Source organism: Colias eurytheme, chromosome 3, assembly GCF_061535395.1.
Source record: "Colias eurytheme isolate Ceu_HAF_F1 chromosome 3, ilColEury1 Martin Lab GWU primary, whole genome shotgun sequence".
In the NCBI taxonomy this organism is placed as follows: domain Eukaryota; kingdom Metazoa; phylum Arthropoda; class Insecta; order Lepidoptera; family Pieridae; genus Colias; species Colias eurytheme.
The window spans coordinates 7,137,605-7,156,967 of NC_142982.1; the positions used below are offsets into that span (position 1 = coordinate 7,137,605).

Here is a 19,363-nt window from a genome sequence, read left to right on the forward strand (position 1 = left end):
TTACAAATATGTATAGTGCATCGTGGTCCAAGATCCCAGAGCCGTAAGCACCCGTAAGACACAATTTATTTTATAAAGCATATAAGTTTCGGTTCACAGAAGTCTCTATTGTACCTACTTTTTATTTAAAAAAAAATGTACAATAGAGACTGGGGTGCTATATTTCATTATCGATCTTTGATTTTCAAAGTAAAAAGCCATAAGAATTTTAAATTTGCGCTCTTTTTGTATGATGTGCGTATCAAAAAGGAATTTTTTTTTATTGTTTGATAGGAAAGCGCTTGACCACTATCTCGGCTGATGGAAAGCTGAGATGTGGCCTAAGATGGAGCGCGCTTTCCTAGAATGTACCTGTTCACTCTTTTCTTGAAGACCTCCATATTGTACTCGTCGGGGAACACAGACTCAGGATTCAGGAAGCATGTTCCAGTCCCTCGCGGTTCGAATGAAGAATGTCGATCCGAACCGCTTTGTCCGGGTACATGGAACGTCCACCATAATATGGCGGTGCCTAGAGTCTGCGCGCCTCGACGAACGATGGAAAAACGGGGATGGCGGAATTAGATAGTGCAATTCCGCAGTGCACTCACCAAAGTGTATCCGATAAAAAACCGATAAACTTGCCACTCTGCGACGATGGGCGAGGCTCTGGAGTTTTTTGCCTACTAGCTCATCGTCGTTTATTAGCCTCTTGGCACGCCTCTCTATCGCCTCAAGCGCCTCCAGCTGGTAATTGGCTGATCCATCCCAGCGGTGAGAACAGTATTCAATGCACGAACGGACTTGTGCTTGATAGAGATTGAGCAACTGTCCCGGACTGAAATACTTTCTCACCTTCGCCAGAATACCAAGCTTTTTTGAGGCTACTTGGGTTTTAATTCGATGTATGAAGTATATGAACCAAAATTAAGAGTAGGCGTTAAGGTGATACCAAGAAGCTCGAGGCGGTCAGTTATCGGTACAGATACACCTTGGAAAGACGGAGTCAGGTTGAAAGGACTCCGTTTAGCGGAAAATAGACACGCCTAGGTCTTAGTCGCATTGAACATTTTACATTGACCAGATTGGCCTCGCCCCAATCGGAGACTGCCTGTAAGGACAAGTTCAAGCGATCGACCATCGCCTCCCGTAGAGACTGGATTTGTGCCGTACTAGCGCGCGCGTTGGTCGTTGCCCGTTGGATACGTATCTCTCCACAACAGTGCTATCGTCTGCATACCTATAGATACCGGGTTTCAGCAGGTCGTTGATGTGTGTAGTGTTGCGGAGAGAACTGTTCCCTGAGGGACCCCGGCGTTTATAGCCAATTGGTCGGACGAGCAGCCGTCGACGACTACTCGAATCGACCGGTCTCTCAAGAAATCTGAGATCCATGCGCAGAAACCAGCAGGCAGACCGTACGATGGAAGCTTGCCAATAAGGCTATCATAACGAAGACCTTACATACGAAGACATACAGTTTATCGATCATGGTCATTTTTGACTCAAAATTCAATTGAGGCGGGTGCTAAATTTTTAATTTTCGAACGTGATGCGGCATCTGCTTTGTATAGAGCGAGTGTATTGCACAAATTCCTCAGTGCGCATCGTAGGCTGTTGAGCTATAGATAATATATAGATTTGTGTGTGACAAATAGGGATGGGTAGGTATCAATTGCGTGCCGAGCTATCGATAGGTTATGTAAATAAATATGTATCTTATGTAAATTTTATGTTCAATATGTTATTTAAGGAGAAATGTATGAATAAAGTATAAATATGTCATTTTAAATTTGTTTGCCAAGAGAATAAAGTGTTTATTCCCTTGGCAAACAAATTTATTTTTTACTTATTTTCATAAAAATAAGTATAACAATCGACTTACTGATGAAATGTGATACTGGATTTCAATTTTGTGTATTTTCTAGTATTGTTTTTGCAAGATATAACTGCACATTTCACCATGTTTATTCCTAGATATGAATAAAAATCCAGAGCAACGCACTTCGTCAGCATTCAACCACGACTACGAGCGCGCGCAGCGGGAACGTCATGTTGTTCCCACCTGTGCCTACTGTTCCCACTTGGTTGTTCGCACTCTATAGATACTATAGGTAAACCCTTGGTAAACCAGAATCTGATGGCAATTAGGGAAATCAAAATTTTGAGTGTGCAACCCTAGGGAAAATGGACTGAACGATTTTGATACTGCGTATTTTTTATTTTGTCCTCAATATCATTAGTCGCATTAAACAAGTGGATAATACTGTATTTTATAATGAGATATCCACGTAATATTATTTAGGTACTTATTACATGTATAATATACATATTACTTTTCTAAAAGTAATACATAATATTATGTATTTACACATACCTATATTTGAATATATGTATATCATTATGGCATGTGAAAATATGGATGTAATGATAATGCAGATCAAAACTTATTTACTATATTAATTAACGATTGTTTATAAATTTTCATAAAATAAAACAATAATAAAATAAAATCATGTTTATTTTCGTAAGTATTAACACATTATAAAATTGACTTGTACACCTTGGACTTGACAAATAGCCTAAATAAATTTATACAATTTATACAATAAATAAATTTATATTTTAATCAACAAACAAAATTATAGTTATCTATTTATAACATTTTTAATTTAAAGTATCAAAACGGGTAAGTCCAACTTAGCAATAAAATCTTTCACGCGCTATAAAATTGAAAATTGTGATGTGTTTGACCCTTCTTCATCGAATATTTTTCTATGCACATTGTAAACAACACCTCTTGCTTGTGATCGCAGCGGTTTTATCGACATTTCGAAGATTTTGAAGACAAAATCCTAAAAATTAATCATCAACACAAATAATTTGACAACCAATTTGATAGTTGTCAAATAAAGTTGCCACATGAAAATCTTTTATTTTTCAAATAGAAATATGCCATCAGATTCTGGTAGACCTATATCTATACTCTAAGATATCTATATAATTAATATATCTATATAAAATTATTTAGATATAATTCTCTTTTTTTAATGATAGTAATATTTTTTTAAATGACAGATGACAATGTATGTCAAATTCTCTGACTGCTGACGTCTGACAGTGACAGATAATATATTGATGGATATCGTAGCGTTAGCACTTAGCATTTTAAGTTGAGTAACCTTATTTATTTTTGACGCAGATTTAATAATATTTTAACTCGGTGATAGTTTCATCTGCTTTTAACAAAAAGAGTCACTTTTTAAGGGTATTCGTATATCGAAGTGCTTCTAATTAATTTCAAAATGAAACGTACCTACGACTCGATGAGCTCTTCCATCGAAATAAGTTCATACCGAGATCAACATTTTAAGGTTTCTTTTTTAAACATATGTATACAAATATCAATGAATACATTACTGTGGGAACCTCATAAAATTTCTATATTTTTCTAGGGTTCAAGAGGCGAGCAAGAAAAGCTACTACGTGCTTCATCCACATTGTACATTGGAAACTTATCTTTTTACACAACTGAAGAACAAATTTATGAACTTTTTTCTAGATGCGGTGACTTACGGAGAGTAATAATGGGCCTAGACAAATACAAGAAAACCCCTTGTGGCTTTTGCTTTGTTGAATATTATGCAAGACCAGATGCTGAAAACTGTATGAGGTATATAATATTGAATGTTCCTTTTTTCGTAGTTTACCCAACACATGGGGGCAAGGCTCTATTGTTCTCTCATTCAGTTCAGAATATTAATGATTTCAAGCTGAATTGTTCAGTATAAATAAAAGTTTTTAAACAAAAACAATATACTTCTAGGTACATAAATGGAACTAGATTAGATGATAGAATTATTAGATGTGACTGGGATGCTGGATTTATAGAAGGAAGACAATATGGGCGTGGAAAAACTGGTGGACAGGTAATAGTGGTGTACTTATAATAAATATAGCAAATGAGATACATATTTACTTATTAATATTTGTTATTTTTTATGACAACAAGTAGTGTAAGTTCTACAAATTAATTATATAAATTGATTACCAGGTTCGTGATGAATATCGAACGGATTATGATGGTGGACGGGGTGGTTATGGGAAAATAATTGCTCAAAAAATCACCCCAAATACATTGGAGCGTTGAGTGTATGATGGAAGAAATTGTGTGAAATGTGCTAAAGACTGTAATATTATAACAATACAATCCATTCAAAGGGTTAAATCTGATTGTATCTTAAATGAACTAATAGTAAGAATTATTTTATATGATATCGGATTATTTTATTTATACCACTCCATTTAGAATAAGTTGACCTTTATAAAATTATCACCATATAAGAGATACAATTCAAAATAATTGACATTGGCATTTGTGGCATCTGAGGGATGCAGATAACTTTGAACTCTTGAAATTGTGCATGCAGTAATTATCCAATTTAGTTAGCCCTACATATTTCTATAAATAATGAGTGATATCTTAAAAAACCAAAGTAGAAGAAGGAATCATTGTCAATATTGCATGGACACAGCTGTTATTTTATACATAGAAATGTACACAATGATTAATATCTCTATAACTATCTCATCTGGATCAATTTTTTGTTGGATTCCATACCAAAAGGGGTAAAACGGGACTAAGTGATACTGCTGACCATCTGTCGGTGTGAAAGTAGGTTGTATGTCAATAACTGTAATTAGAAAGATGAAAATTTTCAAATACGTATTTTTGAAGCTGCTATTACAACAAATAACAATAGAAAATAATAAATAAATATTATAGGACATTATTACACAAATCGACCTAGTCCCACAGTAAGCTCAATTAAGGCTTGTGTTGTGGGTACTAGGCGACGATAAATATAATCTTATATACAGGGTGTACCAAAAAGTAGTGATGAACGGAAGCTGAGAGGTAGAGGACCTAGAGGGCTATCCGAATCACCCCCATGTATGTTATGCGATTTTTCGTATTTTCGGAGTTATGACGTTTTTTTCAATTTTTCACTTATCGCCGAGTACGATGATATTTTCACTCATGCTGACGTCAATGATTGCGGAAGATGCTTGATTTTTTTTGTGTGCTAAGCTGAAAGATAGGCCAATTCAGTATGGTAACATTTACTATCGTTAGATCTTTGAATGGAATAAAAAAAAGAATTAAATGGCAAGAAAGATAAAATTACCCAGTATGTTCACCACTTCAAGGGCCCGTAAAAAAATAAAATCACATAAAAAAAAGTTTTCCGTTTGACTTTTAAAAACTTGCTCTATCTACCAGATAGCTACCCTGAAAATTTCATTTTATTATTCAGAAGGCTTCAATCGAAAAATTTAAATCTAAATGTGGTAAGTGCAAAAATTGAATTAACATGATGATCATTAAAACCAATAAATAGGTGTTTAATTACCAGAAATTTTTAAAATAACCCCGCTGTTGCTCAATGCAAGTGCGACATCACCGTAAAAAGTTGTCTTTTAAATGTCTGAATGCCCTTTTATCATTTTTAATGGTTTCTTCTGCTACTATGAATTTCCGGGTTATTTCGTCCAAATTGTGGCATTCTCTCAAGTAGCCGAGGTCTTTTTAGTATTCCCATTGAAACAAATCTATGGGGTTTAGGTCGAGGGACCGTGGAGGCCAGGCTTTAAGGCAGGCGTCACCGGCGCATGCGCAGGCTGCAACGACCAATCCATCTTTCAGGGTATCTTGGCCCTTTAGCCTGGCCTGCACGGTCCCCGGACATAAACCCTATTGATTTTTTTCCGTGGGGATACTACAAAGACGAGAGACTGCCACAATTTGGACGAAATAACCCGGAAATTCATAGTAGCAGAAGAAACCATTAAAAATGATAAAAGGGCATTCAGACATTTAAAAGACAACTTTTTACGGTGATGTCGCACTTGCATTGAGCAACAGCGGGGTTATTTTAAAAAATTCTGGTAATTAAACACCTATTTATTGGTTTTAATGATCATCATGTTAATTCAATTTTTGCACTTACCACATTTAGATTTTAATTTTTCGATTGAAGCCTTCTGAATAATAAAATGAAATTTTCAAGGTAGCTATCTGGTAGATAGAGCAAGTTTTTAAAAGTCAAACGGAAAACTTTTTTTATGTGATTTTATTTTTTTACGGGCCCTTGAAGTGGTGAACATACTGGGTAATTTTATCTTTCTTGCCATTTAATTCTTTTTTTTATTCCATTCAAAGATCTAACGATAGTAAATGTTACCAAACTGAATTGGCCTATCTTTCAGCTTAGCACACAAAAAAAATCAAGCATCTTCCGCAATCATTGACGTCAGCATGAGTGAAAATATCATCGTACTCGGCGATAGGTGAAAAATTGAAAAAAACGTCATAACTCCGAAAATACGAAAAATCGCATAACATACATGGGGGTGATTCGGATAGCCCTCTAGGTCCTCTACCTCTCAGCTTCCGTTCATCACTACTTTTTGGTACACCCTGTATAAAAATGAATCGCAAAATGTGTTGGTAAGCGCATAACTCGAGAACGGCTGAACCGATTTCGATAATTCTTTTTTTATTATATTCCTTGAAGTACGAGGATGGTTCTTATGTAGAGAAAACGTAAATATTATGTACCACGGGCGAAGCCGGGGCGGACCGCTAGTATTTAATAAATACATACATATATAGATAATAACACCCAGACCCAAGAACAAATAATTGAGTTCATCACACAAATATTTGCCCTGACCGGGGATCGAACCCGGGACCGTCGGGTCAGTAGGCAGTTACTTTACCACTGCGCCAACCGCGTCAAATGAATGGCACAGTTATAAAGTGATGTAAAATTAACAACATAACTATTGAGCATTTTCACAACAAAATGCTTGTATTGGTATAATGTGGTCCCTAAACTAGATGAGCCCACAATTTCTATCAAATTCAATATTTAGGAATAAACTTGAACCAAAATAAAACAAGGGTTATATATTTCTGTAAATTCTTTATTTCATAAGAAAGCGTACACATAAGAGCACAAGTTTGGACATACATATCATTTTTAATTAATTTAAAAGCATATTCTTTGTAATATATTTGTCTATGATGTTGTATAAATAACATTGATAAATTTAATGGCTATTTGATTATTTCGTAAGATTGAATTATTACAAACAAAATAATGTTATTCAAGTGCAAGAGATACATAACAAAGTCTAATAAAATCTGACTAGAAAATTATGATATTTCGGTATTTATAACAAACTTGAACAAGATCGTTAACAGTGATAGATCTAATAAGATAATTTAAAAAAGAAATAAAAATATGTATATGAAAAGTACAAAAACAAAAAATATATTCTTATGTTAAAAATGAGAACTTATAAGTCTATAATAAGCAAAGAGAATTAAATAGAATAGAATGCATAATTTTTTTTTCATAAGCAACATGAAAAGTTAATCTCTTGGTGTCATTTCTGGCAACAAGTCGTACCATAAAGTTTTTGCTTCTCTAAAATCATACTCGTTCAGATGTACTATCACCTGAAATTATTATAATATTAAAATTAATAAACCACTCTCAAATAATAAAAAAATAATAAATAAAAATCGTTTATTTGTTTCAAAACACAGTTTACAATCATTTTAGAATACACTAGTCCCCACACTAGGATCCCCTGTGTAAATAAGACTTCAAAAACAATCACTGATGTTTTCTTTATTATTTTTTACAAGTTATCTGAATATTTTTGCATAAAGGACACAGACGATCATGGAGATGAGACATAAAATCCCACAATGGATATAAAGGAGTTAAATAATTTCTAAAAATCATCGAAAATTTAATGAAACAATTATTAAACTAATAACATTAGGGATTCTGTAGGTATTTGACAACACAAACGTAATTTTTATTTTATTCTATTTCCTTATTCATTTACCATTAAGTATTCGGCAGTTGAACTGCATTCTATTATATGTATATACATGTATGTAACATACGAGACTGCATGAATACATATAGAATACTAACGGCCCGGTACGTGCTCTGCTACGTATTAATTTATGATCAAATTCATTTATTCAAACAAAAAATATTTTATTATTTGCTAGCTAATTTGAGAGCGAAATCCCCATTTACAAAACGATCCGCCATTTATTGATTTCCATTGTACAAAAAATGTGATAAATAACAAGCCAATTTTTTACAAACTTCACATTAAAGAACTGCTCTACCGATTTCCGAGTACAAACTTCACATAGACAACCTATTAAAATAGTCTGAACAAAGCCTAAACATATGGTTTGGCTCATCTAGAGCCCATTTTTGAGTTATAAAATTACAAAAATTGGCATAGACATTTATATTACCTGTCCAATGACGGGGCTGCCCCCGAGGAAGCCCTTGTGCGTGGCGACGGTGACCTCCACGTGCCGCGAGTGCAGTTCGGCCAACGGGATCACCCACTCGAACTGCTCGTCGTACTCCGGCATGCAACTGTCCTTCACCACCTGTTTTTACACCAAGCAATATCGTTTACCTTAGTGTAACTAAAAACTAGGATAAACGTGATTCACAAATATTAAGATATAACTACATACGTGCTTTACCAAGTTTATTAAAACTCAAACATTTATTTATTCAATTAGCCTTCTTCTAGGAGCACTTTTGTAACATCATAACATAGTTTGTGCACACTGGTAATAACTGAGCAGAGTAATATGGGGACAGCAATGTATGCTACATTAAATTGTTACTGTATTTTATATTTTTATGTGGGGATCGAACTAAGAAGTTCTACTTTGAGTTTTACAAACACACACATAAATAAGAGGCAGTTGTCAACAAAGGGTATAACAAATTTACATATGGTGAAATTTAAATTCAATCAGAATAAGGGATTTTTATTATAAACAGAATTACATTACGAGTATTATAAAAATCTTACCACAGTCTTGCGCTTCGAGTCCTTGGAGCGTCCAGGGAGTAAGTACAATTTGACATATGGGTCAGGCACATTGGTTGGATCCTTCAGCGGTATGTTCCTGTGATTAATTAAGATAATTCAAATATATACCGCCTATTTTATTCTTGATTATACATTATATATAATCAATCAGTGATAAAAATATAATAAATTCTATAGAAACTCACATAATTTTATGCACGACAACATAAAGTATCTGATTTTGCATGCTGTAACGAAGGGACAATAGGATGCGACCCAAACCGGCTTCACCTGCGGATCTACGAATTAGAGATAAAATTAGCATACACGCGTGTTTTATTTAAATAACTAAAAATATATGGATGTTAATTATTAATTTACGTGGTCAATGATGACGTTCTATGGACTAGTTTCGGAGTCTCACGTTCCACTGGAGGGTGGCTTTCTTGCGGAATATCTGCAAATAATAATATTTTTATAATACATACCTATGTTTTAAAATTACGAATAAAATAATCTAAATTAATGTTTAAAGTATTATTTACCAATTTCTCGGGTGATTTGTTCAACAGGAATCGACTTTTCTGAACTGTTATCTTTACCGTCTTCGATATTTTTCATTTCGGGTGCTGGAGGTGGCACTGTAAAAACACAGAAGCTTTTTTAATTTAATACATTCCAGAACTATATTATAACACTAGTTCAAATGTGTGGAGGGAGAACTTCTTCAAAAAAACGATTAATATTTGTTATTAAAAGATCTCTGTTAATTTTTATTTAAGGAATAATCACCATAGCCGTTAGCTGGTTTAGCGGCATCTATAATGTCCGCAGTTGGCGCGGGAACAGGCTCCGGTACAGGCGTGTATGGAGCTTCTTCTTCATAATCCGCTTCCTTTAGCGCTTCTTTGAGAATCTATAGATAAGAATATATGTATGTTTTGAAATTCTAATAAGTAATAATGATATCAGAAAACATATGGATGAAAAGGTCATGTCATCTCATCATAAGTTCCTTACATGTATGATATAAGTATCTACTTATAATATGTATTTAGGAGTGCAAACAAAACCATTCGAGTACTAGATTTCCGCCCGCGGCTTCGCCCGCGTTTGCAAAGGAAAACCCGCATAGTTCCCGTTCCCGTGGGATTTCCGGGATAAAAACTATCCTATGTGTTAATCCAAGTTACCCTCCATATGTGTGCTAAATTTCATTGTAATCGGTTCAGTAGTTTTTACGTGAAAGAGTAACAAACATCCATACATCCTTACAAACTTTCGCCTTTATAATATAAATATTAGATAGTTTTTACATCTCTCTGTCCAAATATACATATCTATATTCAACTCAATATACAATGTGTTAAAAATCCTTATTGCTATCCAATAGGAAAGTAAAAAAATGTATAATTCGTCTTTTGCAATATTCAGACATTAAAAAAAATACCTTTAATTGAAGCGCCAAAAGTACTTTCGACTCTGGTCCAGATTTCTGCAAGTTGATGGGCTGAGTCAACATGGCGAGATCTTTTTGTTTCAGTAAGGCCGCTATTCCATAAGTAAGCTGTCCCAGTGAACTGCCTGTCTTCTGGTCTACAACCTGTAGAAAAAGAAAATATTAAAATCTATCTCATTTATGAGAAAAGATTGGTCTAAATCCTTTTCATAATAAAAACATGTTGTGAAATAGGGTTTCAGTTTATCATTTAGCCTACATTACGTCTACGTTTTTATTTCGCATTACGTTTGCGTAAAAGATTGCGAAACTAATACACTTTCGTTTCTTCTGAATCTGAAATTAACTACTGAAAATTAAATTAAACACACAAAAACAACTCAATAAGTGTGTACATATGTTTCGAAAATCCACCTATACCTTTATTTCGAGTATATCAACTTCAGGATGTTGCACGAGGAAGGAGTGACCGATCTCGTACACGGGACTGTCGGTTCTCATCTGAACCGCTGTGTTCTCTGTCTTCTTACCGACGGTCAGTTGTAGGTATGGATCGGGTCTAGACGTAGCTCGGGCACTCTAAAATGAAAAAAATAATAATATATATTATATATGTATCTGCTATATTTAATTAGTGATTACATACCTCATAGAAATAAAAATAATAACATACCGAATTCCATGTAATAGAAACTATTATATTGTGAGTAAGTACAGAATGGTCTTTAACAATTTATTGTAATTAATTGATTCAATTACTATTTCTTAATTTTATAGTAAATTTAATAATAAACTAGGATTCATAACTCACAGGTAGATGTTTGCACGAGTCGATGTATACGGACAGAACCGCACTACTAAGCTCAGCATTCTTTATCAATTGAGCTTCCGTAAGAGCCTGTAACACACAAAACAGCAGTATTGTATAATGAAGATTGAAACAGGATACCTATCTATCTTCCTAGATGTAATGAAGATTAAAATTTGAGAAATGTGAAATATTAACATTGGGCTTAATTATCAACACATCATTAAATTTAAATAATTTTCTTACATTACGCAGATCCGAGAAATTTGTTGAAAGGCGGTGCCATGATAGACGCAGCAGGACCTTGCCATGCTTTGCTTGTTGCAGTGTTTGCCACTAAAATATAATTTAGAATAAAAGTTCAGATTTTGTAATAGGTACATAGTTACACAGAAAAAATATTATAAAAAAAGGTTTCAATCTTTGCTTACTGTATCAAGGCGACCAGCGCGAACTACTTGCGAGATATCCAAGGAACACCTGTAAAATATTTCGCATTATACTTCTTCGAATACTTTAATATTACATAGAACTTAATATATTTATTAAAAATTTTAAAGAACACTCCAAGCTGCTGTACATCGAAACTTATTAGCACAGTGTTAGTGATTAGTAGGCGGAGCAGTGTGGAAAACATGTTAGTAGTAATTAGTTGAAATGAATACGTGTACGAAGATACTGTATATCTCGGTGGATTTCTTTAGCAGATGCTATTCTATGGGGTACTAAGTGCCTTAATAATTAATTGAAAATATATGTTCTACTTATTACCAATTGCAGTCCTTAAGCATACTTCACTGTAACCATTTTATAATTCAATTAGATAAATTATATTAATAAAATGCAATATAGGATTTGGAGCGAATATTAAAAACATATTAATATCTTAATTTCTGATTTATTTGATTTTGAGCTATGTGCATAAAATTTCCAAATTGCGTACCAATCCTTTATTTCTACATTGTGAACCACTCTCAGTATTATCAGTCGTATAACCTTACAATAAATACTAACAATTGTTTAAACAACTACACAATCTTTTTCGTGCCATTCCTTTTAAAACTCCAGTGTTACTAATTATGAAATAACATTCCATGAAATGAATGTCGTAATATAGCCGAAGTATACTGTGATATCAAGACAGTTGTGGATAGTATACGCTGTGTTGGACAGCGACCGACCTGCCGAGGTTTTCGTCCTTCCCAGCGCGATCCCAGTCGAAAAGCTGAATTGTAGCGCGCGTCGCGCTGTCTCTCAGGATTGACTGTCATCAGTCACATAATATACGTACATACATAAGCGAAATGAAAGTGTGTTGTACACATAAACACATATTAGTAAATAAAAAATTAATAATTAGTCCCTATAGCACACGTTATGTTGTCACCCATTCTGATAAATTTGTAAATGCAAAAAATCACCACACGTAATTGCAACGCAAAACTAATACGTGAAAAACCATCTTAGCACCTGCAATCGAAGTTGATTTCATATATCATTATCTAAGTATATGAATGCGACGTACCTACACTTATGAGAATAATGTAAAGTTATGGCATATTTATAACTTGCGACAGAGGTGCTAAGATGTACAAATAACCACGCAAAACAAAACAAAAAGGGTCGTCGCTAAATTCGTAACGGACCTGCCGAGGTAATCATCGTTCTGAATGCCCATCCCCGGGTCCCAGTCCCACAACTCGCACTGCAGCACCTGACTCTTTCTTGAGCTTATAATCGCCTTAGGACAAACCACAATATGAAATTATTAACAGACCCCAACATCCACCCTTTTAGATATTTATAACAAGACAACCATTGAATTTTATTTATGTCTATTGTAAAATATATCTACAACTTATTTTGTTCACAATGAACGGGCTATTCTAAAAGAGGAGATTAAATACATTTAAATCGAATTAATAATATTTAAATCAAAATAAAATAGAAAATCTCACCTGTACAAGTCTACCCAAAAAAAATAATAGAAAACATATAGCCTTTGAAGCGTTCAATTATTTTAAGTCTGTTTAAAGAAATAATATTTGAATGAAAGCAATCCATCAGTCCCCGGAATCACAGACACAATAGATAATCTATTGTGTCGCGCCCCGATCGGGGCGCTCGGTGGTCAATGGGTTAATATTTACTCATATTATTTCTTAAAACGGACAAAGCTAAAGCGTGTAAGAAAAAAGAGATTGTGTATCTAGACAAATAATAATAATTGAAGTCTGAACATATCTTATACATACATTGATTTGTAGTACATATAACACATTAAAAAAAATGTAATAACTTCCGAATAACCATGTGACAGTTTTTTACTTTATGATAAAAACAAACATCTTTTTCCATACATAAAGCGATTAACTAGCGTCTAACATCCAGCGCCCACTACAAGCCCCGGTGCGACCATGCGCTAGCTCCTACCGCCACCGCCACTCACCTGCCCAGTTTGTCATCATCGTTGCTATCGTCCTTGTCGAACACTTCTATTTCCAACGCTTGGCCCAACGATTGCATTACACGAGCCTTTACATATGAGAACAAAATCATATTGACGAATTCGAATTTGTAAGGATGCCACTGATTCATTCACATTTAATGTGCCGTTATTTAGAAATTTATGGTCGTCAGTTAAAGAGTGGGTGATAAGATATTTGAAAACCAATTGTACGAGATAAAGAGGACAGAGGCGTCGTCTTCGTAAAAGCAATCGCCATTATGCCTATAAGTATACTTCATGCTTTGCTTTTGAAATGATATAGCTAAGTGTGCATGCCAGAATAAATTTAAAAAAGCTCATGTGCAGATATTATTATTTGTAAACATAGATGTAATTCAAATATATATCAGAAGAATGTTTAGAAAATATATTCCGAAAAGATAGTTTACAATCAATAATTATATTTTTTTAGTAAAACCGAATTAAACCGGAATCCTTCAAAAATAGTATTACATGTCACACACTTTACATTCATTTAATTTAATTTAATTATTAAAATATAAGTATTCAAAATAATTAAAATATGTCTAGGTGCATATAATGCAAAACTAATAAAACTACAGGCGCATGCTATAGAACAAGGAAATATTAAGAAATGTTAGCACTAAGCATTTCGAAACACTATAATATTAATCACAATAAAATATAAATGCTTTTTAGTATCAGGATCTCATCATATTGAGAATTACTGATGGAAAACATTATTTGTATATAAAATATAAATCCTGAACCCTTGGAACTACTTACTCACCTACATAATGAAGAAATAAGAAAAGATAATTAAATGATCTACAATTTTGAAAGAAGTTTCCAATGCATCCCTATTTATTAATATAGTAAGAAAATAATTAATGTTATTATTTAAAGTGCACTACCCATTACCAGTGCAAAATATAAGAAATTTCATATAGAAAAATGTAATAACTTACCTCACACCAGTAGTCCCAGCGAGGGTTAACATCGTTATCAATATGTTTTGTTTTCCACTGCTGGGCGCCGACCGTTATGATGGCGTAAGGGTCAGACTTACCCTTCCCTGTCGATGTTAAATAAATTTTAAGTGACATTTTTAATAATATTTACTTGCCCTGGTTCATTCTGACTGAATAAATTAGCACTTAGCTTTAAAAAAAATGTATAGCCCTCCTCCGTTATGGAATTTCTTAGATGTGAAAATGTGATAGATAACTTTATAGTTAGTAATTTAGTAAAGTTAATTAAGTTTTTAATAAAGTTTCATAACAAAGTTTGACACGACAAAAATTATTTCAAACGTTCATATTATATACATTTTACCAGGAACACCATACCTATCATAGATACGTCTTTTTTCATGAGATTCTGAGCTTGAACTAAATGAATTCGAAGAACACCCTGAAATAAAATAAAACTTTTACCAATATGATTCCACTTTATAAGCATTTATGAAACATTCATTCATTGATAATGATAACTTATGTCTTATACTAGTTCTATACAAGATTTTAAGTGGAAAAAAATTCGCTCAAAAGGAAAGGCGGCATTTTCCATCCAAAATTTATATTTATCTGAATGTTTAAAATTCTAATAAGAATTAATAATAGTATGTTTTAGTTTAATATAATATGTACCTCAGGTTCAGGCATCCTCAAGTCGACAGTGGGTATTTCATCACTGAGCTTTATCGGCAGTTTGTTAGGTAGCACCATCATCTTCGCGATTTGTTCCACAATACAACGACGCAGGATGTCACTGTTATGTTTTAACATTAGTTATATTATAACAGTTAAACTATTTTGTTTCAAAAATTGCGTAAAATTGATCAATGTGCTCATTTATAGAATTTTGATCTAAGTGGTCTAAACTCTAAACCGAAATGAAAAACCGTTACTCAAATACAAGCTACAATTTCGGAAAATTTTTAATTGTTCCCAAATTTTATTAGGTATTTATATCAGTCATAAAATTCTTGAATGTAATCATTATTTTTATTACCTAAACCCTGGCATGTCCAAAACATCGGCGGCTCCAACAAGGTTGAAGTCAATAGACGGATTATTGAGGAAGAATATCTGAAGGCCACCCACCAAGGGCATCTTGGAAATGAGAGGCTTCATAACAACGCGCGCCATTCCGTGAAGCTTAAATTCAATTGATTATTATTAAAATACAAGATCCTTTATCTATTTTATATTATTTAAACAAAAATTAATCTTGGTAAGCACCATATAACTCAAGAATGGCTGGACCAATTTGGCTATTTTTTTTTTTTGTATATTCCTTATAGTTCCAAATATTGTTATAATAACCGATAAATTTTTAAAACCAAAAAGCCGAGCTTGTTGTAGATAAAAATTAATAAATAAAAATATTCAATGCATTAAATCATAAAAATAGCTGAGATCATTAATCACCATTCCATTTGAAATCTGTGACCTTGTACCAACATTAGGCTATCAAACAATGTTTTTAACCCAACTAGCAGTAGAGATTAACGCGTATAAACAAACAATTCGTCAATTTTCAGTACAGATATATCTTTGCTCATTAGTCATTACATTACCTGCAGATCTTTAATTCCACCTCTAATACGCTGAAGGACGAACGAAATGTCGCAATCACCTGCATAACTGTAAACAAAAAATAAACCTTTACAATCATGATAAAATTGATTATCTCTTTTTTCCATTTACTTTTCCTGGAATTGTAAAGTAATATTGTCCGAATAATACAATTTGAATTGAAATTTACGAGTAGATAAGATTTATAGTTAATTTATTTATAGTTAAAAAATTAATAAGATTTGATAGTTAAGTATAACATTAATAAAAATTATATTAAGTATACACGTCATGTGATTGATTTTACGCGAGTCGCGAGTATTATGCAGTTTTAACGCATCCCTGCAACCATGCTCTCTGCAAAGTGCTCGGATTAAATGATATAAGTCGTGAATCGCGTTTAAAATTTAAATTTGGGCGCTGAATTATATTAATAAAAATATATATAAATACATATTTTTTGTGTTTGTCATATTAAAGTTTGAATTAATTATAATTATCATGCAGGAAAAAATAAATCGAATTTCGGGCGCTGAGTTATATTCATAAAAATAGGTATATATAAATACATAGTTTTTGTGTTTGTCATATTAAAGTTTGAATTAATTATAATTATCATGCAGGAAAAAATAAATCGAAATTCGTTATCATTTACCACTTCCTTTGATATTAGTATGGAATAGTTTCATATTAGCATGGAATAAACTAGAAACCGTTATCACCACCGTGACTTTACCTCATTATTCATAAAGTACATATAAGAGATTAAACTTACAACAAGTCAACATCCATAATGATTTCATTTCTCGAAAGATTCTTATCATATACCTTAACGCCGCCAACTCTTGGTGCCTGTAAATAGTAAAGATTGTCTCTAATATGTTTATTACAATTTAATTTACTATTATCATGCTTAATAACTTTTATCTTATTAATTTAGGTTAATTAGGGAACTTGGCAACAGTTATCAAAAACCAACTTTGATATAGTCTAAACTGTAATACATAATAATAAATTACCTAAATAAATAAAGTACAAATAAAATACTTACAATGGTCCCAAGGATCATGCGTTCAAACTTAAACCCATTCAATTTATAATTCTTTAAACTCTCAGCCACAGCTGGTTCAATAGATTCTTTAAGTAAGGTTCTTGCATAGTAGTTTACATTGGGCCATACTTGAAGCAAGATCTATAATAGACATTGAAATTTGAAAAATGAAATTATTATAATAATATGTATTAAACTTTAGAATATAATTTCTTTTTATACTAATTACAAACCCTGTTCAACCATTCAGCTCGTTCTATATCAGGGAAGAATACCTAAAAATAAAAAAAAATAGATGCCATTAACGGGTCAGTGTTCATTTTGGTAATTACGTTAAATATTGAATTAATATGGGCTGATCAAATTTCAAAGAGCATACATTGAGTTTTTAAATAAAATTGTTTGATTTCTTGTGCATCAATTGAATAGAAAACAAAATGGGGTAGAGATTATTCCTAGGCTACTTTATAAATTATTACTTTATTATATAAATTAAATAATAAATATAATATACCCAAGCTGGTAGATCATCCAGTCTTGCAAGAATAACATCCTTTTCCGAGGAGATAGCTGCAACTTTAGCTATATTTCGCCTGTACTCATTCTCTCTACGCCATTGGTCCCTGAGGACGGAAAGTATCACTGGTCCAATCAGCCAAGCAACACTCCATTGCATATAACCAACTAAGTATACTGCACCAACTATTGACACCTAAAAGTGATAAATTACTTGACCATCATTTCAATTATCTTTAAAAACATATTAACTGTTTCGTTAACATTATTATCATTGTTTATGTATTATATCATAATGGTTTGAATTCTATAGGAATGAATAATAGGAATCAAGCATTGGTTCAAACCATTTCAAGGTCTTCTATGACTCACCACTTACTTGAACTGTGTTTATATGGCAATGTGAACCTTGAATGAATTGAATACAAGTGTTATATAGAAAACATAAGAGAGAAAAGTTTATTTCTAACATCATTTATAGACTTGATGTTCAATGTTATTTATTAATCATAAAGATAAAGAAACAACGAATGTGGTTTGCTGTATTCATTTGCTAAGAAATATTACCTTTTTAAAGAATATATAGATCATCGATAAAACATTGTTGTCGCCATCACTGCGGACAGGAAGAGCAAACTTGCTGTTTTCCGACATATTATTTTCACAACTGGCCTGTAGATGTAAAATGTACATGTATATAAATAAAAAATAATTTGCATTGGCCTGAGTTATTAAATTAAGTTATGCTCGATCAAAACAATAAACGCTACAATCTAAACAATAAAAAAATGACAATAATAATTATTGATAAGTTTAATATTTTACTTGAAATAGGGACAATGGTAGTCATATTTATTTTTAGTATTCCAAAAGTGGCATCCAATCTCATTGTAATTTTATGTACCTACGAGCTATATGAATAAAATATAAACTTACCTACCATAATAAGAGTTGGATTTTTGCAAATAAATATAAAAATAAAGCGAAATGTACTAATACAGCATAATACAAAAACAAAAGTGGAAAAAGGCACTATAACTACTCTAAAAGTGCTGTTTAGAAAAAAATATCCATACGACTGCGGTGCCCGAAAATTGAGATTTGACAAACATGAAACATGAAAGTGAAACAGTGGTTGTGACACTGACAAATTGACATTTGACAATAAACTGAACAGTTCTTATTTTGAGATTTGACATTTGACACTAGACAGATTACACCATGGCCACAGATCTGTGACCATCGCCTTGCCATCGCCCAAACAACCACAGAGTAAGTAAGCACCAAGTAAATAATAAAATGCAAGTATATTCCTGTAAACAAATTCGTTAGTAGATTCGAATTCTAATATGAAATTGTATTCACATTTTAAATGTGAAATATGAAAAAAAAGTCAATGTTTGTACCTTCATCCATATTTATATTTATTTTTTTAACACAATTTGAATTAACTTTGATTATTTCGAAAAAACTACAATGAAACGAAAGCTTTAAATTTTTTTCCAACAATTAATAATATATAAACAAAACATTTCGGTCAATGGCATCGATTGCATGCATCAATTCA

At 32.7% G+C, this 19,363-nt stretch overlaps 2 protein-coding genes across 5 annotated transcripts; one reads left to right on the plus strand and one right to left on the minus strand.

Moving 5' to 3' along the window:
- The first annotated feature begins 3,104 nt into the window (after positions 1–3,104).
- Cbp20 (cap binding protein 20) lies at positions 3,105–4,256 on the plus strand. Its single transcript, XM_090119820.1, has 4 exons — positions 3,105–3,353; positions 3,435–3,652; positions 3,806–3,908; positions 4,034–4,256. The coding sequence occupies exons 1-4, from the start codon at positions 3,285–3,287 to the stop codon at positions 4,127–4,129; spliced, it is 486 nt and encodes a 161-aa protein (XP_089975946.1). The 5' UTR covers positions 3,105–3,284; the 3' UTR covers positions 4,130–4,256.
- A 2,695-nt stretch (positions 4,257–6,951) lies between these two features.
- Esyt2 (extended synaptotagmin-like protein 2) lies at positions 6,952–18,917 on the minus strand. Of its 4 annotated transcripts, none has more exons than XM_090119795.1 (24): positions 18,733–18,917; positions 18,364–18,468; positions 17,795–17,992; positions 17,514–17,555; positions 17,281–17,421; positions 17,005–17,081; positions 16,232–16,298; positions 15,664–15,809; positions 15,300–15,420; positions 15,000–15,063; positions 14,619–14,725; positions 12,827–12,921; positions 11,612–11,660; positions 11,427–11,516; positions 11,184–11,270; positions 10,793–10,951; positions 10,364–10,516; positions 9,706–9,829; positions 9,459–9,554; positions 9,295–9,370; positions 9,120–9,212; positions 8,914–9,010; positions 8,336–8,476; positions 6,952–7,507 (listed from the first exon to the last, which is right to left on the minus strand). In XM_090119795.1, the coding sequence occupies exons 2-24, from the start codon at positions 18,448–18,450 to the stop codon at positions 7,421–7,423; spliced, it is 2,397 nt and encodes a 798-aa protein (XP_089975921.1). In that variant the 5' UTR covers positions 18,451–18,468; positions 18,733–18,917; the 3' UTR covers positions 6,952–7,420. The 4 variants fall into 4 exon arrangements, with proteins under 4 accessions (XP_089975921.1, XP_089975919.1, XP_089975917.1 ...); XM_090119793.1 differs by lacking the exon at positions 12,827–12,921 and adding an exon at positions 12,362–12,444 and having other exon boundaries at positions 6,953–7,507; positions 18,737–18,917; XM_090119791.1 differs by having other exon boundaries at positions 6,953–7,507; positions 18,737–18,917.
- Between the last annotated feature and the right edge of the window lie 446 nt (positions 18,918–19,363).